Genomic DNA, 22,149 nt, shown 5'->3' on the forward strand with positions numbered 1-22,149 from the left:
CCTTTAGCTGCACACTCCTGTTTTAAACAGTCATGCCCAGAATTATGTGGCTACATGGTGCAAACAAACACAAATCTAGTTTGTGAAGTCATATGGCTTGCTGTTCATAAGAGTCATCTCTACGTATTTGTGAGAATCACATTGCAGTGGTCCCTGTTTCAGCACCTGACTGAGATTATTCAAATCAAGTAAACTCTTTACCTGAACTTCAAATGTTCATAAAAGCCTCTAGCCATTTCCCTGCTGCAACACGATACTTTTTTTTTCACTGAAGAAAATCTGTGATTTTTCTTAGTCTGAACATGAGGCATGTGAAGAGAAACACTTACGGAAATGTTTGGCCATAAGATTAATTTGCATCATTTTTTTCCCCAAGAAGAATTTTGTTGGACTGAGCTATGCAGAGCAAAGGGCTGTTCACTTGCCCAGTGGGTCCCCGAGTCCCCCAGCGAGTCTTGAGTAGCTGTTTCTCATGGAGAGGAGAGGGTTGGTAGATTCCTGGTCACAGAATTTTATCTTGGCTGTCAGTGGAGAAGACCAAGAAGCAGAGAAGGAAGAAAAATGTGTCTGCCAAGAAAAGAATGGGTCAAACCAAAACTGGGCTTGATTTTCTTGTGTTGCTTGTTACAACGTTGTTCTAGTGGGAAACGTAATATCTGAGTTCTGAATTTCCCAATTCTCCTTGACTGTCTACATAACCCTTCATTCTTAAGAGACTGGCATCTAATCACTTTGTCCTGTTTTGAAAATGCAGTGTTTATTTTCTGGATGGATTTCTGAAGACAAAGGGAGAACATTAAAGTTTCATTTTTTGTATGTCTATCTGGGCTATCAATTTGATTTTTTTGAACATGCCCCAGGATAAAATCACAGATGTCTTTAACTGGCATCACAACTCACCACAGTTTTAAATACCAAGTAGGTCAACAGTAAAGTATAGTACTTGTTTGTGAGTCGATTTTTCCTCTAGTCCAGTAATTTTCTTCAATATATTTTCTAATTAGCTTAAGGATTGCAGTTTCAGATATACAAGTTATATAAACATATATATAAACATATATAAAAAAACATATATATATCATATATATATCATATATATATATGAGATATATATCAAGCAGCCCAGAAAGGTTAAGACCATAAGTGGTTTAAATGCTGTTACCTTTGCTTTGTAGTTAGTGTTGGAAGTTGAAAATATTTCCCACCTGTGCTAGTGACAATTTGCCTCAAGGTTAAACAGGTGAAGAGGAGCTTCCAGAGGCTAGCTTTTGGTAAACGACAGGACAGGCCCATCTGCTGTCAGGAGCAGACATTTCTCCCTTGTCCCACCCTCATTTACAAACTCATGCCCACCACGGTGGATAATCCAAAAGTGATTCAATAGCGTTAAATCCAACTGCCCTCTCTGGACAATATCGCTGATTCACAGTGACCAAGGGGCTTTGATGGCATGCTAGAACTGTCAATCACCAACCTGGATCAGGGAACGTGCTCTGAGTTGCACAGGTTTTAGTACCAGCTGGTTGAAAGGAGGCTCCTAAAATGGGGCTATGAATTTTCCAGTCATTCCATGTACTGAAGTTCTCCCCAGGGTTCTGAAGTTCTCCAAGGAAAACACCAGGAAGCAAGTATGCCAACAGCACTGCCGTTCGGGGAATATTGTGTGACAAGGACTTTCCTGGCCTCCCGAGCAGCAGGTTTTTCCCACTGCATTTCAGTCATTTCTGGAGAGCTGAGGGAGGGTAAACTTCATGAACTTGACCTAGAGAAATGGCAGTGGCTCCTCTGAGGTATAGGCAAGGACAATGCCTCAATGTGAAGGTCGCAGAGGTTTTTCTCTGACCTCCTCCTGCTGTTCTGTCTCCCGTTCCCCTGAGGTGCCACTGAAACTAGACTCCCTCTTCCTTGAAGTGGGTCGTAGAAGGCAGAGCCCCTTTCCCAAAGCCAGCCATGAAACATAAAAATATTACTCTAACTTTGGGAGGCCAAGGCAGGTAGATCACCTGAGGTCAGGAATTTGAGACCCACTTTGACCAACAAGGTGAAACACTCTCTCTACTACAAATACAAAATTAACCGGGCATGGTGGTGCATGCCTGTAATTCCAGCTACTTCGGAGGCTGAGGCAGGAGAATTGCTTAAACCCAGGAGGCGGAGGTTGCAGTGAGTCAAGATTGCACCGTGGCACTCCAGCCTGGGCAACAAGAGCGAGACTCCATCTCAAAAAAAATATTACTCTAACTTTCCCTCTGCTTTTCTGTGTAAATGCTGTCTATTAAATAATTATTTGCCCACCTTCTTTGACTGTAGGTCATAAGAGCCCCATTCCACAGAGGGCCCTGCCCCACAGCAGCAAGGAGGGAGTGCTGCTCAGGGAGGCTGCGGAGAATCTAGACAGTCAGGCCTTGCTGGGGGCCCCGCTCTGTCCGTTAGCATTAGGTCAGGCCCTTCTTATCCCATCCTATTTCTACACAGCTGTCCATACTTTGTTGAACCTAAGAATAAACGTGTGTAATTTCCCCTGTATCTTTGGGTCTTCATTCTGAAGGTTTCTGTTTGTACATGTTAAATATATTTTTCCAAATAATCTGGTTTTTTTTTTTTTGAGTTGAGTTTCCAGTGAAACTTCAAAGGGCCAAAGGGAGAGGATGAAAAGCAAATGACTATTTGAAAGGTAAAGAGGCTGAGACGGGTGGATCACCTGAGGTCAGGAGTTCGAGACCAGCCTGGCCAACATGGAGAAACCCATCTCTACTCAGGACCGAGGGCCATCAGAGTCAAGTCTCTTATCTTTCCTTCCTCCCTTCCGTGTACCCCCAGCTGCACACAGGTGGACACAGGCCAGGGTTTGGTAAGAGCATCTGGTTAGGGAGGGTAGCTGGGAAACAGTATGTGAGTTTGTGTGAATATGTTACGAATTGAGTTGAGAAAAATCTTTCCCTGAGCAAGTATATTTACTCATGTGTGTGTGTGTGTGTATGTATATGTATGTGTGTGTATATATATACACACATGTGTATGTGTGTATGTGTGTGTGTGTGTGTGTATATATATATATACACATGTGTGTGTGTATATATATATATACACACACACACACACACACACACATACACAATTCACTCCTGGCCTGCCCTTGCTGCAGGGACTGCCCTTCAGGATCCCTCTGCCTGATGCCCTCTCCCCTCAGCTGTCAGCAAAGCTCACTTCCTCTGCTCTTTCAGGTCTTTTCTCAATGTCTCTGTCTCACTGAGGATTCTCTGCTTCTACTGTTTGTAATTTCATTTGTGCCTGCACTCCTTCCATCCTCTACCCCTTTCCCTGCTTTTTTTCCCCTTCACAGCGCTTCTTGTCATGCAACATGGTCCTCATTCTACATACTCATTAGTGTATTGTCTGTTTCTGTCTCCTGGAATGTAAGTTATATGAGGGCTTAGATTTTTATCTGTTTGGTTTTAGTGCCTTCAATAATATTTTGCACATTATAGCTGCTCAACACATATTTATTGTTGAATGAAATATATTTCATATAATTCTGTAGCATGTTCCTCAGAGGCCATTGTAACATCTTTTCTGACACTCCTTCCACCCCATCTTCCAGGATTGCACGTGTCCTTCTGTCTCCTTGACTGTCATCCTGTATTATAATTGCCACTTGCACTCTCTCCCCTTGTGTTGGTTGTAAGCTGCTAAGGTTATAGTGATTTGTGTGCAGCCAGACAGAACTGAGCTAATGTCTCTGCTTGGATCCTCAATGCCCTGCAATGAAGGCACAACACATAGGCAGGGTGTCCCTGAAGTCTCAGTGGGGAATGAGCTCCTTCCAAGGTCATGGGATCCCTGGCAGAATCCAGCTGCTTCTGAGCTGTTGGAATGAAAGCCTCAGTTTCTCGCTGGCTGGTGGTCTGAGGCCCTGCTGAGTTCCTCTCCATGTGCACCCTTCAACAAGGTCTTTTTTTTTTTTTTTTTTTTAACAGAGTCTCACTCTGTTGCCCAGGCTGGAGCGCAATGGCAGATCGTGAGGTCAGAAGTTCAAGACCAGACTGACCAACATGGTGAAACCCCGTCTCCACTAAAAATATGAAAATTAGCTGGGCGTGGTGGCACACACCTATCATCCCAGCTGCTCAGGAGGCTGAGGCAGGAGAACTGCTTGAACCTGGGAGGCGGAGGTTGCAGTGAGCTGAGATCGTGTCACTGCACTCCAGCCTAAGCAATAGAGTAAGACTTTGTCTCTGAAAAAAAACAAAAAAAGTAGAAGAAGTGCATTCACAATGGTGCAGACATCAGCAGTTTCACTTACAGACTCACATTCCTGTTGGGTCAGAGATTGAGCCAAATGAGGACTATAGGGAAGCTCCTGTTTCATACCTATTCCTGCAATCTGGCCTGCCTTCCCGATTTAGGGAAGATGTGTTCCTCTGTTTGCCTGCATATTACAGAAAATAGCCTGTGAAAGAATCTGCAAGCATGACTTACAATTGTAACTTAGCATATCGAAAATTTCTGTTGAGGCCATCAATGGCTTGCATGTCCTCTGGAGTCAACTCAAAGTCAAAAACCTGAAAGGAAGAAAACACATTAACCTGTCCCCAGGACAGCAGCTTCTTCCTGGGAATACAAGGCTTTCAGAGGGCAGAGGCAAGGATGGCAATATGGGAAGTATTTCTGTCCTCATTGGCCTCTAGGTGAGAGCTCTTCCCCCCGAGACCTCTTCCCCCTGAGTTCTGCTACTTTTCCATCCCACCTCCCTCCTGCTCTGCCCACTTCTAAAAGAAAGACAACTTATCAATCTTAGACATTTCTAGAGAATTGCTTGAGACAGAAAAAATAAATTCTTTATCCTAAACAAAGGCAAATCTGGACAAAATACCTGCTTCCTTGACTTGACCACACTTGGTGAGGATTTCCCTTACTCACTTCCCCTGGAACTTGACCCAGTCTTTGACTGTGCAAGCCTTGGAACACAGGACAACCTTGCTCCAAGAATCTGTTGGCCTTAGAAAAGCATTTCCTGATCAATTGTTTCACCATACCACTGGCTCATTGCAGGCCCCCAAATACTATTTCCAGCTACTACTAAATAGTACCAAATACTACTTCCTAATAAAAAAAAAAAAAAAAAAAACTTTTTTGAATATATTTATCTTACTTAAGCCAAGAGTTGTTTTTATTTGAAAACATATAGACACATAACCCCTGATGAAGAATCCCTTAATAGCAAAGAAAAGAGATATTTGGTTTAAAAAAATTAAGTTCATTATTTCATGCAGAAGACAGAAAACTCAGAGCCCTATCTATCCATCCGTCTATGATCTACATATCTATCTAATGTCTCTCTCTCTCTCTCTCTCTCTTTCTCTCTCTCTCTCTCTACCTACCTGTATCTGCCCATTATCTACCTATCCACCCATACATTTACCCATCAGTGATTCGTCTTAAAATATACTCCAGAAGTGACATGGTTGTCACAGGGATATGTATTAACATGTTACGTTAAATTGAAAAATAAAATACAGTAAGATTTTTTTTCTATATTGTAGCAAGGTTTAGATTTGCCTATTTGATTTTAGTATAACTTTAAAAATTTAGAGCTACAAAGTTGTGAAACAAATACATTAGAAAATATGCTTCAAATATCACCCTTTGTAATAACTAAACTCATGTTGATTTTTCCAGCTGCCATCTTTACATGGACAACAGCATACATAGTCTTTAAAAATTCTTTTAGAATTCAAAACAAAGTAAAGTAAAGACCACTGATTGATCTAATGGATTGGAGTGTATATGAGGAAGTCTTCAGGCAAAATCTTTACTCATTGATTTACTATGAATAATTTGATCAGTCTATGAAATTATACCTAGCTTCCCACCTGCTTGGGGCACTGCCAGGGGAAAGGTGATAAAAGATGACCTAGAAGGAGTCACTGCATTTAGGGTCTCACAGTCCAGAGAGCACACTGACATCTTAGAGAAAAACAATGTTAAGTTAAAAGGGAAAAGACTCACTAACAGAACCATGCCAGGCACTATTGTGGTGAAAAATGTGCTACGTTGTCCCAATGGTTATGTATGTATGAGATGTAACAAAGCAGGTAATCCTATTTGAGTTTGATCATAAAATACAAATGGAGATTTGTCAGATAGAGATGGTGAAGGAGAGAAATGAGGGTCCTTAAAGTTATTTACCATGTAGAACTCCTGAAACTCATGAAAATGGTGGAGTTGAAATTTGCTTAGTGTCACACAACTAGCGAGTGGCAAAGTCAGTCCTAGAGGTGATAAACTTTAGAACTGTGAATCCAGTGATCTCTCTTCATACTCTTCCATCCTAACCCCCTCCCTTAGCACACAGAGGAGAGAAGCATGGGCATGAATGACATGTGGCACATTCCCCCGTGGAAGAGAGATGGCCCAGACCAGCGACCATGGCTCACTTTGGAGCAAAACCACTTGACCTGTACCTGGAAGTTCTCTCTGATTCCCTTCTCAGAGAAGCTCTTGGCCAGGACCACCACCCCCCACTGCAGCTGGTAGCGCAGGACAACCTGGCCTGGGCTTCTATTGTGTTTCTTGGCAATGGATTTCAAGGTTGGCTCCTCCAAGAGATATGGGCTATCTGGGTCCATCCTGGAGAAAAGCAATAGATATGAAGAGTATAGATGAAAAATCTAGAGTGTGCTACCCCTTTTGCCCAAAGCCCCAGACAACAAGAGGAGAAGATACAATATAGTATGTTTCAAAGTGTCTCATAAATATTCATAGAGATTCATTTGCAATTGTGGCAAACTGGAAACAACTAAACTACCCATCAATAGGTGAATGGATAAACAACTTGTGGTGTGCATGTCCATACAATGGAATATTTTACAGCAGTAAAATGGAAAGAACAGACACATGCAACTACAGGAATGAATCTCACAGGTCGAGCAAAAGAAGTTACACAAAAGAATATATATGACTTCTTTACATAAAGTACTACAGCAGACAAAAGTAATCTAAGACTGAAAACATTACGAACATAGTTGCCTAGAGGTGGGGAGGAATTGTCTCAGAAGGAACACAAATTAACATTTTTGGGAGAAAGTTTCTATATCATGACAATAATGTGGATTACAAACTACATTCATTTATCAAAATTGTACAGCTAACATATATGCATTACAGTCTATGTAAATTTCACCTTCAAATCACTTTGAAATTGGAGTGGGGTTGGGAGAAGGCAGATATACAAATGAAACAGCAGGGAAGGAATGTTGGTGACATTGAAGCTCAGTGGTGCTGCATGGGAATTCACTACACTGTTGTGTTCACTGTTATATGTTTGACTTTATCTATAATGAAATGCTAAAAGTTTCTTAATCGATAGAGTTGCTGATATAAATTAACTCTTTGATACTCTTATTACCAGTTTGGGTCTCTGTGAGATGCCAGGGCACTGTAGGCGACTAGAACAATGTCCTTGGACTTGCAGAACTCCAGGAGTTTGCTCTGGTTGAGGTAAGGGTGACATTCCACCTGTAATTTTTCAAGACCAAAAGGTGTCAGAATACATGAGCCAATAGCCACATGTAAATTTTAAAATGCTTTGAAGGAATATCTAGAACTATATTAATATATGTACTATGTATTTCAGATTGGTGATTTTCCCCATGCACCTTCTGAAATGCCTTCAAATTCCATCAGCGGTCGTACTAATACGATAACTTACATATTCTTTTTTAATTAGTGTTTTTAAATGATTAAAATCTCTTGTCCCCAAATTATAGTCTCTACATGACATTTCTACTCAGAGAAACCAAGATTTCTTAGAAAAATGGCTAATTCCATTTCTGACTGGGGAAGCTACAAGTTCAGCCTAGAACAGCTTACATTCTAAATGGCAAAGAACATTAAAAAAAATGAGGCAAGTCAAAGGACCAAGAAGCTCATTTGAAAAGTCTCCTGCTGGTCAAAATGATGGCAAGTTGAGCATCAAAAAGAATAGTAACTACAATGGTTGGGAAAATGACATATTTGTTAAAATTCACGAGTTCAAATGACGTTAACCAAATGTGATCAAATCTTTAGCTCTAACTTTCAATTTACAGAAAGTACAAAAGGAACATGTTAAATTGTATCACATCACTGGATCAACCAGTATATCCTATACTGAGGAAAATTTTACAGGAATAAAAGCCTTAAGTTTTCATTAGTAAATTGAAGGAAAGAAAGAGGCAGAGTGAGAATGAGAGCCACGGAAGAAGAGGAGGAAGAGAAGGTAGAAGAGCAGGAGGAGAAGAAGGAGGAAGAGAATAAACAGAAGAAGACAGAGGAGGGAGAAGAGGAAGAGGAGGAGGGAAGTAAAAAAAAAAAAAAAAAGAGCAAACTTATTAATAGAGTGATTTGGCCGGCCTCAGTGGCTCAGACCTGTAATCCCAGCACATTAGGAGGCCAAAGCGGGCAGACTGTGAGGTCAGGAGTTTGAGACCAGCCTGACCAACGTGATGAAACCCCATCTCTATTAAAAATACAAAAATTAGCCAGGCATAGCGGTGCATGCCTGTAATCCCAGCTACTCAGGAGGCTGAGGCAGGAGAATCGCTTGAACCTGGGAGGTGGAGGTTGCAGTGAGCTGAGATCATGCCACTGCACTCCAGCCTGAAGACAGATTGAGACTAGGTCTCAAAAAAAAAAAAAAAAAAAAAGAGTGATTTATGAGACATATCATCCAATTGCAATGTATGGGCCTTATTTCCACACCAATTTAAATGAATCAACTGTAAAAATATGATAAAATTATATTTCAGCACTCATGATATTTAGTAATAACAAGAAATTATTGCTACCATTTCAAGTGGTATAAAAAGATTCTGGCAATGTTTAAAGATTTAGAGATTTTTTTAAACATTTTCAGATAAAATGATATAATGTCTGCTTCAAAATAATACGGAGGTAGAATTATCTATGTAATATGTTTGGTTGTGAAATAATTATTGCTTAAGTGTGAGGATGGGTACATAAAAAGAAAATGATTATAACGTGAGGGGATATTCAAAAAATTGATTGAAAATGTGCATTATGTAGAAACTATACATGGATTTCAAAAAAAAAATGCACCAAAATAAACTTGTACTAACTTGTTATGACATGTCTAAACAGGATCTAGTTTGAGGTATTGAGAAAGATAAGACAACTCCCCTATCAGAGAAACATGAATTCTGCTAAATTGAAGAACAAAAATCAAATATATTGTGAAACATGGGTGGAAGAATGGTGAAATTATTGACTCTTTACACAAAATTTATGGGCAAAATCCCCTAAAGAAATCAGAAGTTCACAAATGAATAATTGATTTTAAGAAGGAACAAGATGATGTTGAAGATGAAGCCCACAATGGCATACCATTCATAACAATTTTCAGGAAAAAAAATGTATCTTACTAGTGCCCTAATTAAAGACGACCAATGATTAACAGCAGAAATGATAACCAACACCACAGATATCTCAACTGGTTCAGTTTACACTATAGTGACTGAAATATTTAAGTTGAGTGAACTTTCCAATTCATAGGTGATGAAACTGTTGTGGTCAGATCAGCTACAGACAGGAGCAAAGCTTTCCAAGGAAATTTTAGGTAAGTGAGATCAAGATCCTGAAGCATCTTCAAAGAATTGTAACATGAGGTGAAACATGGCTTTGCCAGTACAATCCTGAAGAGAAAGCAAAATCAAAGCAATTGCTACCAAGATGTGGAAATGGTCCAGCCAAAGCAAAAGGAGATTGGTCAAGAAAAAAGGTTATAGCAAGTTTTTTGGGATGCTTGGGGCATTTTGCTTATTGACTCTCCAGAGGGCTAAAGAAGAATAACAACTGTTTTGAGAAAATTAGCCAGTTTTAGTATGAAAATACCCACAAAAATCTTCACCAGGGCCAGGCGCGTTGGCTCACGCCTGTAATCCCAGAACTTTGGGAGGCCAAGGTGGGCTGATCACAAGTCAGGAGATCAAGACCATCGTGGCTAACACGGTGAAACCCTGTCTCTACTAAAAATACACAAAATTAGCAGGACGTGGTGGTGGTCGCCCGTAATCCCAGCTACTTGGGAGGCTGAGGCAGGAGAATAGCTTGAACCCAGAAGTTAGAGGTTGCAGTGAGCCGAGATCGCACCACTGCACTCCAGCCTGGGTGACAGAGCGAGACTCCATCTCAAAACAAAACAAAACAAAACATAAAAGCTTCACCAAAGATTATTTTTCACCATACCAATGCTCCTACTCATTTTTTTCATCAAGCAAGGGCAATTTTGCAAGAATTCTGACAGAAAAATCATTAGTCATCCACATTACAGTCCTGATTTGGCTCTTTCTGAGTTCTTTTTGTGTCTGAATCTTTAAGAATCTTTAACAGAGACTTTTTTTTACAGTTAATAATGTAAAAAATAAAGAATACATTGACGTGATTAAATTACCGGGACTCTCAGTTATTTAGAGATGAACTAAATGGCTACTATTTGCTATTAGTTCACATACTTAGTTCATATACTCATAAGCATATAGTTATGCTTTAAAAACTATACTGAATTTGGTAAAGCTTGTGTTGAAAAATAGTTGATACCTTTATTAACGTCTTTTAATTCCATTTTTCCATGAACTTTTTGAACTCATATTCTCTATATCTTTTTTAAAATTTTACAAAAATAAAAACTTTTAAAAGTAATAAAAGAAATATTTTCATGTTAGATATAGGAAAAAATACCAGATCACCTAGAATTTTACCAGAACCATGTAGCAACCTCTAATCATTTTGTATGCTTAATTTTAGTCATTTTTATTGTTCTTAAGATGTTAAATAATTTAAAATTAACATATATATTGAATAGTATAGATTAACATATTTTATAAGAATCCTGATTTTATTCATTTATTCTCCCTTCCTCCATATTCAGCTTCTGTGCCCCAGAAGAAGCCAGTTACACGTTTGTGTCATGAACTTACTTTCTCTTACATTAATTGGTTTATGAAAGGTACATTATGGTGTTCAAGCCAATGACACATGAGAAAAAAATTGGTAGAAAACTTCTGTGAAAATTATTCTTCTGTCTTTAGAAACAGCCCCAGAAAACCCTCTCTGCTGTGCTGAACATGAATGAGGAGACCTATCCCCCAACTGCCATGAGGAGCCATTCCGAAGCTAAAAAACATGGAGCACAGACAAAATATGTTCATTTCAAGAAAGCATCTTACAGCTTCTACAACAACCAAGACCCAAACTTTCTATAAGTGAATCAACTTTAAGCCTGTTTGAGTTGAGTTTTCTGTTTCTTTTGGCTTAAAAGCATCCTGAAAAACAGAATAGCATATAATTCTCTGATATGCTTTTGATATAGTATTACAAGCTTTCCCTCTTTGCTATTAGTCTCCATAATATCCTCTCAAAGGTCTCTATGAAGCCATCAGAACTTTATTTCCTCATTTGTGGAAATTCAAAATTCTAAGCTTTGGTTTTTAGAAATTATATATATATATATATGTTAATATATATTATATCACTATATAATATAGATGGGAGTTTTTAACACATTTTGATTGTCTACAAATATCCCTAGGAATATAAAACTAAGACAAAGAGTATACATTTTTGAACTGCTTTTCGTATAATTATCAAAATGGTCTACACAAAGCTTTACTTAACAATGTCATAAATCATGTTTGATATTTGGCTGTATAGGATGTTTCTTTAAAAATCATGTTTTAGGCCGGGCGTGGTGGCTCAAGCCTGTAATCCCAGCACTTTGGGAGGCCGAGACGGGTGGATCACGAGGTCAGGAGATCGAGACCATCCTGGCTAACACGGTGAAACCCCGTCTCTACTAAAAAATACAAAAAACTAGTGGCGGGCGCCTGTAGTCCCAGCTACTCGGGAGGCTGAGGCAGGAGAATGGTGGGAACCCGGGAGGCGGAGCTTGCAGTGAGCTGAGATCCAGCCACTGCACTCCAGCTGGGCAACAGAGCAAGACTCCGTCTCAAAAAAAAAAAAATCATGTTTTAATTATAATTTATATACCTCCTCTTTCTCATTCCTTTCCTCTGATCTGGCTTCAGTGCTCACCACTCTGAAGCAGGCCCTGCATGGCTTCCCATAACCTCTATGCCACTAAATCCAGCCCCCTTTATCCTTCCCTATTGGAGTATTTGCTCACAGTAGGATCCACCTATGTCTGACTCAAGCCACTTCAATGCTCTTTCTTTGGCTCCTGATACCACAGTCTCCTGGTTGTCTCCACCTGTCTGGCAGCTCCTGTTCAATCTCCTTGCCAGTGCCTCCCTGCCTCACCCTCTGCTGTGAACTTTCCTGCCTATTCCTTTTCATTCCATGAACTTTCCCTAGGAGAGCTAATCCTTGTCTGTGAGTTGTTACATCTATAAAGCAATGATTCCAAACATCTGTATCTCCACCTAGACCACCCCCTGAGCTCCAGACCAAAGCAACCACCTCCCAACTCTGCCTCCACTTGGCCGTCTCATAGGAACTTCACACCCATCCCCAAAGACCTGAAGTCAGGCTCTTCTGCTCCACTCAAACTGCTTTTTCTCTAGTATTTTCTCTTTCTGTGAAAGGAACTGCCATCTACACAGGTGATATAAAGCCAGAAACTTGGAAGCATGATTAAGTGGCAAGTGTGTGAAGAGCAGAAAGTCAGAGAAGGCCCCGGTAGGCTAAGGGCTCACCTGGTTGCAGGTGGGCTTATACTTGAGCCCTGGCTTGTTGAGGATGAGTTCCAGCAGCTTGCGATTGAAATTAGACACCCCAATGGACTTGGTTAGACCTGCGTCTTTGCACTTCTCCAGGGCCTGGGAAGGAAGGGAATGGATGGTAGACCTTTGCTGTAGTTTGTCCATTTCATTTGTCACTGATTTTTTATAAACTGAAAATCTGACTTATGATATATTACAATTATAATGAATCAAACAGTTTTAGCCCTTGAATAAATTAATTTTGAATGCCCTTTCTTGTTCCGTATACATATTTGTCTCCTTAATTCTATTACATGCACACTCGGGACACCAAATAAACATAAAGCTGTTTTTCCATTTCCTCTTACCTGTCCCACTTACTTCTATGGTACCTATTTTGCTGTTAGGATGCAATAGTTAACAAACTACACCACAGTCAAGGGCAAAAGAAACTCTCAGCCTTTCCTCTAGTAAAGGGTCTGTTGCTGCCTCTTTCTACAATGATAAAAACAAATGAATGGTATAGGTGTTGCAAGGGCAGGTTCACTGTCCTGCTCCTTCCACCCTCCTGCTGAGTCAGGCCGCAGCTGTTCCTCCTCTGTGATGCGTTTCTGTCCTGGGATAAAGTGCTGACTCCTTTTGTGCTTCTCTATACTGACTCCTCTTTAGGGCTCGTGTCCTCAACCTGATCTCAGGGGTAAAGCTGCTTCCATGTCTATGAGGAGCCATAGAAGTTAAAATTAAACATGGACCATAGGGGTCATCTCATTCCACTCCCTCACTTCACCGATGAGAACTCGGAGGCGCAGAGAAGTTTCACGTCTGAGGCCAGAGGACTGCTGGAGCGAAAACCGCATCTCTTTGGACCCCTCCTTCTGTGATTCCAACCTCCCCACACAGTGCTGCCTGGTGTCTGCAGCAGAACATACCTCCCATGTGTCACGAAGGTCCACAGTGTCAAAAATAATGTTTCCACTGGCATCCTTAGGCAGCAATTCCTCCCCAGACTGGAAAACAGAGAAAACAGAGGATAAAGAAGAAGGTTTTGTATGAGAATTCCTTTTCTGGTGCTTAAGGAGCTTAACCACACCACTTTCAGGAGGCTGTGGTTATTAATCTGAGCATGCATGTGTGCATGTGTGTGGATGTGTGTGCTCGTGTGTCTGCATGCGCAGATGTGTGTATGCATGCGTGCATGTGCGTGTGCCTGTGTGCATATGTGTGTATGCGTGAGTGCATGTGTGTAGATAAGGATAGGTGTGGATGTGCATGTGCGTGTGTGGAGCGGGTCGGTAAGAGAAGACATGGGAAAAAAGAAAGATGAGAACAATCTGAGAGACGGTAGCAAAACACTTTTTCTCCACAGTTATCTGCAGGCTCCTTCCTCCATACACCCCCACACTTCACTAAGAATGCTGTCCCTACAGTTGAAATTTATTTCATTTCCGAAGGACAGGCTGGTGTGGAGGACAGAGCTTACCATAACTATTGATCAGTGTGTTTAGCCTCAGTTTATGCTCACCCAACTCAGATAATGAGGACATCAGATGTGCTTAGTCAATGTCCACTATGATAAGAGGTTGGATCAGTGAAGCCCAAAGGAGTCCAGTTGTGCCACATGTGCCACCCCGGGTACATCTCTCTGCTGGGGGCTGAGGGGTACATATGGGAGAAACCCTCACCATAAAGAGGTGGAGATTTCACGTTGTATCTCTGTGGTCTGTAGTAACCTAATAGCTCAGAACCTACACTCAGGAACATAATCATTAAGAAATGCAGGGCAGTGCCCTCATCTTTCTAGCACAGAGGAAGTGAGATCATCGAACCTGCATCTCGCTTAAGGCTGGAGGATGAGCACAGACAGAAAATTTCAATGTCACTCGGCTGTGAAGGAGACTCGTGAATGATTTAGCAATTCTATGCAATTCACTCAAACCTACCTCTCTCAGAAAGAACCCAGGAAATCAAGCTGGAATGAGACAATGGAGGTGCTAATAACGGTGATAAAACTGTCTGGGGCATAAGAAGGGAAAAACAAAAGCTGACCTTCATAGCCAATGGATTGTGGATAATGAAGAGATCGACATAGTCCAGTTGAAGTTTCTTCAGTGACCTCTCCAGGGCTGGGCAAACTAATTCTGGCCTAAAGAAAGTTGTCCAAAGCTGCAGTGAACAAAAGAAAAAGTAGCATATGATTTCACATATGTGGGGACCAAAATTAAACATAACAGTTAGAAATTGACACGTGAGTAACAAAACACTGTGGTCTAAAACTAAAAGAGCTGGGGCTACGTTTGTGTTATTCAGGGTAAATTACATCCTTGATGAGACGCTGAGATTTACTTGAAAGACTGCAATGTAAGAAAACTGTGAATAAAACTTAGATGGAGTAGGAAAATCAACTTTAATGCATCAAGGGTTAATGGCATCATCCTCTGAGAGCAGTCAAGAAATGTCAGGACAGAGGGAATGGAATCTACTGTCCTGTATAATGAATTCCTCAAAACAATTCTGCTGAGAGATGCATCCTAACAACAGGTTGTCATCAGTGTAAGCATGCATAGGATATATCTCCAGAAACCAAAGCTTTGTTTACATTGGAAGAAAGGTTTTCCACGCTAGGAAAATGTTATAACATTCAGGAAACTCAATGCCGAGTTGAAAAAGAAAAAAATATTTCCTAGTCTGGCTCTTTTTTCTGAACAATATCCCAACCTCACTTGATACGTCCTGAGAATAATTACTGAAGAATTAATGGAGTGGCTCCAGAGTGCCTCGGGTAAACGTATAACAATGACTTAAGTATTATCAATATCATTTTATATAGGAATAATATCTACTGCTCAGAGACATTGAAGAACTGTGTCCCACCTTTCACACATTTCAGAGCAAAACTACAGCCTCTTCTATATTTTGATGATGTGCCTTCACAATATTAGGTAATAAATACATTGTTCCAATGTTTTGATAATGTGCCTTCACAATATTAGGGAAATACATTGTTCAAACTGAGACCACATTGTTTTTCTAAATAATATATCCGAACTGACGGAGGTCTCTGGCCACTGCACACACAGAACTTTCACCTTGGTAGTGTAGAAAATGTCTTCTCTCTTCACAGTGCCATCAGCAATCTTCTCTCGAATGGCCTTTCCGAGCTCCTCCTCGTTTTGGTAGAAGAACGCTGCATCAATGTGACGGAAGCCTACATCAATAGCCACTTTGGTGGTTTCACCAGCCTTGCTCTTGGGGGTCTATAAACAGGAGTAAGAGGAGTCAATGATCTGCCTGACTCAGAGAAAATCCATAGATTTCCATAGTGGCATTTTCTTTTTCTTTTTTCTTTTTTTTCTTTTTTTTTTTTTTGTTTGATCTTTTACTTTGGGTTCAGGGCACATGTGCAGCTTTGTCATATGGATAAACTGCGTCACAGGGGTTTGGTATACAGATTATTTTGTCAGCTGGGTAATAAGCATAGTACCTGACAAATATTTTTTCTGATTCCCTCCTTCTACCCACCCTCCAACTTCAAATAGGCTCCGGTGTCTGTCATTCCCCTCCCAGTATCCCTGGGTGTTGTTCAGCTCCTACCTGTAAGTGAGAACATGCGGTATTTGTTTTTCTGTTTCTGTGTTAGTTTGGTTAGGATAAGGGCCTCAAACTTCATCCTTCAAGGACATGATCTAGTTCTTTTTTGTGGCTTCATAGTATTCCATGGTGTTTATGTACCACATTTTCTTTATCTGGTCTACCAAGGACAGGCATTTAGGTTGAGCCCATGTCTTTGCTACCCAATAGCATCTTCACTATCTGCTGGCCTCCTTCTCCCCTTTGGATCACGTGGGTTTCCATGATAGACCTGCACACTCTGAGGACAGCAACTAACCTCCTGTAAGTTTCTGCTCCCAAATAAATTAGTGGAGTGGGCTTCACCCTGGAGCATGGAAAAATCACATCTCATTCCATAGGAATCAATTGTACAAGAATAACCAACAGGTAAACTTCTGATAGTGGGAGAAATTTACTAAGTCACTCAATAGGAAGGACAGGTCAATTGATACACACACACACACACACACACACACACACACACACTACACATATATACAGCTGACCCTTGAACAACACAGGTTTAAACTGCACAGTCCCACTTATACATGATTTTTTTTCAATCAAAATTACAAAGTGTGCCTGCTTCTCCTGCCTCCCTTCCCACTCCTTCACCTCTTCTGCCTCTGCCACCCCAGAGATAGCAACCCCAACCCTTCCTCTTCCTCCTCCTCCTCAGCCTACACAGTGTGAAGATGACAAGGATTAGGACCTTTGTAACAATCTACTACCACTTAATGAATAGCAAATATATCATCTCTTCCTTATGAGTTTCTTAATAAGAGTTTCTTTTCTCTAACTTACTTTTCTCTAGCTTACTGTATTAGAAGAATACAATATATCATACATATAACATGCAAAATATGTTTGTGTTATTAGTAAGTGTTCCAGTCAATAGTTGGCCTGGTTTCACCCAGGACACAGATGTCACCTCACCAAGCTGGTATTGCAACGTTTGGACAATAATATGTACATGCTCTGCCTCAAATTTCAAACAGGGGATAGTTTAATGACTAAATCTGAGATTCTGCCCTAGCAAGCTTCCTAGAACAGCAGGACAAAACACAGAGAACACACATGCAGGAAAAAAACTTCTCATTCCTGCAGCGACTTAAGGTAAAAACACCAATTAGAGAATTAAGGAAGCTTCTTTTTCACTTAGTGCATTTAAAACGTCTGAATATTAAGCATATGCATGTAGTACAATTTATTACGGTAAACGAGGGGGTTATGGGGAATTTTGTTCTATTCTCTACGGCACTTTTCTGTCTTTTCTAAGAGTAATAAACATTACATAAAACATATATAAGACACACATTATGCCTAATGGATGAAATGGATAATTATGCCATTGGAAACCTACTGACCCTTTCTGGCAGCTGTTATCTAGTGATATCTCATGACAGAGTTCTACCAAGATTGAGCCCATCCACTGGTCTCTCATTTTGGGGGTAATCCCTCCAAAGCAACCCTAAAGCTGTCCTTACATTACTGTGACCAGAGTGTGACACTTCAAGTTCTCTGCCATGAACTGAGTGGGTGGCTGTATGGTGTGAACTGAGTGGATGACTGTATGGTGTGAACTGAGTGGATGACTGTATGGTGTGAACTGAGTGGATGACTGTATGGTGTGTTTGGTGAGAAACACAATTCAGTCCTTACTGTGATGTTGTACCCCCTAAGTCTTCCCATCGAATTACCTAATGTTTCAAATCACAGTGTCTTCTTACATGACAAAAGGTTTGGATGGTCGAAACTCCCTGGCAAATACTTCCAGCTTTACATATGTAACAAACCTGGACATCCTGAACATGTACCCCTGAACTTAAAATAAAAGTTCTTTAAAAAGCATGCAAATATGTCTTTGATAATTGCACCAGACTTATTTTACAAGGTATAAAACTATCGTCAGGCTAGTGATTCTAAACACTGATTTTCCCAGAGGACCTAAGTTAACTTCCTCACCATTCCTTTCATCATAAATCCCATAACAATACTTCGCTGAAAATTTCTTGAACAAAGCCTGACACCTGGTCCCAAGCACACATGTAACAACATTTCTTAGGAAGACTTACTCCTACTTTCATTATCTTTGTCGTCTGTACCAAGGCCCATTTCATGTTTTGATTCTCATTGTCTTGTTTTCTTGAATCCTTTTGGTGCGAAAAACTTGTCTGAAATCATAGATAAATGTCTGTATTCTTGCCTTTCCTTCAGCCATTGCCTCTTTCTGGAACAACTTTCTCTATCCCACCTAGTTTTCAGCAGTTTAATGACTTCTTACTTATCCAAAATGCACCTCCTCCAACCACACATCCTTTATGACTCCTTCTATGACTTCCCTAGATGAAGTTGATACCCTTCCCTGCATACCCTTTATTATTATAGCTTCTACCATCCAGACCAAGAAACCACATCATTCAAATTACATTCTCAACTAATAAGGAACTTCTGCTAGATAAAACACCTAACTCATGTTTTCTTTAATGCTTCTATTATGTTGTGCTTCTTGCAACCTGTATTTGTGCCATTGGTATTTTACAGCCAATTGTGAAACATACAATTATAATTTATCTTACTTTCAACTCATCCTCCGGCTGGTCAAGGTCAGGACTCTGTCTGATTCCATGAGTCCAATTGGTTGCATTTATCTCAACATTGTGTTTGCTATAAATTTGATGAGAATATCCTTTTATATTCCATTGCTAAAGCTTTTGCACTAAACAGAGATGTTCTGTATCAAGTCACAAGAAAATTCTGTCTTCATTGATGTGAACTGCCTGGAGTCCACAATTCAACAGGCTAAAAAATTTGTCTAACATTCCTCCAATATTTAACTGTATTTTGCACTAAATGCTTGGCTAATGTAAAAAAACACTGTTTCTCCCCTACTTCTGATTCAGGAATCTATGAACTTAGTAGTGAAAGAAAATGGGCCAGTTTCATTCTTAGTGAAGCCATAGCAGGACTTCGTGCTCCCTGGCCCTATTCTCATTACACTTGCATTAAACATTATCCTAAAACATTTCTAGATTTGATGTCATGCCTTATGGTATATCGTTTTCAGAATCCATCTTCCCTTTGTAATTGGAAAGATGATTGTCTCTGGTTTCCCAGCATTTTTTTATTTTCTAAGACTTCTAGAAGACTACTAACGAGACAGGATGGAGCTCCTTGTCTCATGAACCGAGGGAGCTCATTGTTCATGAGACAGGAAGTGGGCAGGTGGCAAGACGTTCCACTAGATCCCTGCCTCCTGGTACTCATGCCCTTGGGTAAACCTCTCTTCTTGAGTATGGCTGGTACTTGTGTCTTTATTCTAACCAATAGAATACTGTAACTCCAAAAAAAGTACTCTTTCCATCGTTAGGAAAGACAGGATTGCCACTTCAATCACGCTAACCAACTCAGCAGTCTTCTCAGCTTGCAGGCTTTGATAAAATGAGTGGGTTTGTTGGAGAGGCACACATGGAGAGGAACTGAGGCTGGCCTCAGCCCACAAGCCAGCTAAAAACTGAGGCCTTCAAGAACTGAGCAAGTTTGTTCTCCCCTCAGAGCAAGTCTCCGCTATCGGCTCCACCCTTTTAGCTGCACTGAAGGAAATCCTGGCGGGTTTTCTTTAGTGGGGACCACCAGATAGGATGATGAGGGGATAAAAATTTCTTCTTTCCCACACCAAGTGAGTTATTTATCAGAGCAATAAAGGATGTTTGAACCCTTCCATATCAAGTATCATCTTGTTTTAAAACATTTTGCTGGACGGCAAGAAAAGTCATTATTTACAGCAAAACGACAAAGAGTTGGATAGAGTCCCAAAACTCTGCTAGGAGATTTAACCATACAGAACAAGAGTTCAGCAAGCACGCGGCAATTCACGAGGAAAGGGTAACCCAGGGTTACGAGAGAAACGTGAACATGGCATGGCGATAAAACGCCAAACACCTCGCTGTGGTTTGAATGTGTCCATGTGTTGAAAGTATAATCCCCAATGCAGAGTGTAAAGAGATGTGCCCTCTAAGAGGTCACTAGGTCATAACGGCCCTGCTCTCACGAAGCACTGACCTCATGATTGCGAAAATGGGTCCATTATCATGAGAGTGGGTTACTGTAAAAGTCATTTCGGCCCTCTCTTGTTCTGTCATCCTCTTACCCCTGCTTTCGCGCTCCCTGCCTTCTGCCATGGGATGACACAGCACAGATGTCCTCACCAGATGTGGGTCCTGTGATCTGGGACTTTCAGGCCTCCAAGACTGAGCCAAATAACTTTCTATTTTTTATGAGTCACTCAGTCTCAGCTATTCTGTTACAGCAACAGGAAACAGACTAAGACACACCCATACAATCCTCTCTGAATAAAAGGGAGTCCATTGTCAAGCAACAAAGAGAAATGCAGCCCGACTCACTGGAAAAACACACCTCACCCCTCCTTTACCACCCCACACAAGCAGGGAGCCAAAAAGATCACCTTTCAGAGTTATCAAAATGCCCTCTGAAAAGTCTGGTTCAGACCACGCCTTCTGACTGGGAGTCTGGTTCGTTAAGGCTGCTGTGACAAAGTACTGTACACTGGGTGGCTTATAAACAAAAGACATAGATATCTCACGGATCTGAAAGCTAAAAGTCCAAGATCAAGGTGCTGGCAGACTCAGGGTCTGGCAGGGGCCTGCGTCCTGCGTCACGGACAGCTGTCCTTTCACTGTCCTCATATGGCGAAATGGGCATGAGATCTCTCTCTCTGGGGGCTATTTTATCAAAAGCACTGGTGTAGTTTGGACGTTTGTCCCTTCCAAATCCCATGTTGAGGCATGACCTGCATTGTTGGAGGTGGAGTCTAATGGGAGGTTTGGGGTCATGGGGTTGGCCCCTCATGAATACATGAATGCCCTCTCTGGGGAGGGGTGAGGTCTTACTCTATTAGTTCCCAAGAGAGCTGGTTGTTAAACAGAACCTGGCCCCTCCCCTCCTTCCTGCTTCCCTCTCACCAGGCGATCTCTGCACACACCAGCTCCCCTTCACCTTCTTCCATGCTCGGAAGCAGCCTGAGGCTCTCACCAGAAGCCCAAACCTGAAACTTCCAGCCAGCAGAACTGAGCTGAATACACTTTTCTCTAGAAATTACCCAGCTTCAAGTTCTCCTTTATAGCAACAATAAATGGACTGAGAGGGGCTCTAATCCCATTCATGAGGGTTCCACCCTCACAACCCAGTCACAAGACCCACAAGACCCACCACCACATAGCATTACCTTGGGGGTTAAGGCTTCATATATGGCTTTGATGGACATGGAAAGATTCCATCCATTGCATGGGGCAAAGGGAGGCCATAGCAGCGGGTCATTCTCATAATAGTCAGTGTTCTGGGGCTGCTCAACGCCCCTCACTCCCAGGCCTGCCCCCTCCCCCGAGGCCAAGGCCTTCATGCTGCTCTGAGCCACCTCTCCCAGGTCCTGCATCCCAAGCAAAGGTGCAGACTCAACTGAGATCTCCTGAGGCTCACTCCCTGCCCCTGTAACAAGATGGCCATGTCCTTGTCAAGTTCTTCTCTAGGAAAATGTGGGAGTCACATAGAGACTTGTACCTACCTGTGTAGAGGTTGTCCAGAGCCTCCTGTCACCCCCTCTCTCATCATTGGTTTTTGGCTTCAATCTCACCTTCTTGGTGATGCCTTTGTCCCTGTGCCCCTCTAATCAAAGTAGCTCCCCAGTCCCCACTGTGTCTCCATCCCACTCCTCTGTTTTAGTTTCTTCAGAACAATTGTGACCAGAGCAATTGCCTGAATTATTCACTCATTTTGTGGTGTGTTTTCATATTTATTGACCGACTTC

At 41.3% G+C, this 22,149-nt stretch overlaps 1 protein-coding gene across 1 annotated transcript; it reads right to left on the reverse strand.

Annotated features, from left to right (window-relative positions):
• Positions 1–3,952: 3,952 nt before the first annotated feature.
• On the reverse strand, positions 3,953–21,744 carry LOC102144231 (aldo-keto reductase family 1 member C15-like). The gene is made up of 6 exons (XM_065521386.2): positions 21,571–21,744; positions 15,803–15,970; positions 13,646–13,723; positions 12,711–12,833; positions 7,409–7,518; positions 3,953–6,630 (listed from the first exon to the last, which is right to left on the reverse strand). Exons 1-6 carry the CDS (start codon positions 21,742–21,744, stop codon positions 6,345–6,347), a joined length of 939 nt encoding a protein of 312 aa, XP_065377458.1. The 3' UTR covers positions 3,953–6,344.
• Between the last annotated feature and the right edge of the window lie 405 nt (positions 21,745–22,149).

This window comes from Macaca fascicularis, chromosome 9 (assembly GCF_037993035.2).
Source record: "Macaca fascicularis isolate 582-1 chromosome 9, T2T-MFA8v1.1".
NCBI classification, from domain to species: Eukaryota; Metazoa; Chordata; class Mammalia; order Primates; family Cercopithecidae; genus Macaca; species Macaca fascicularis.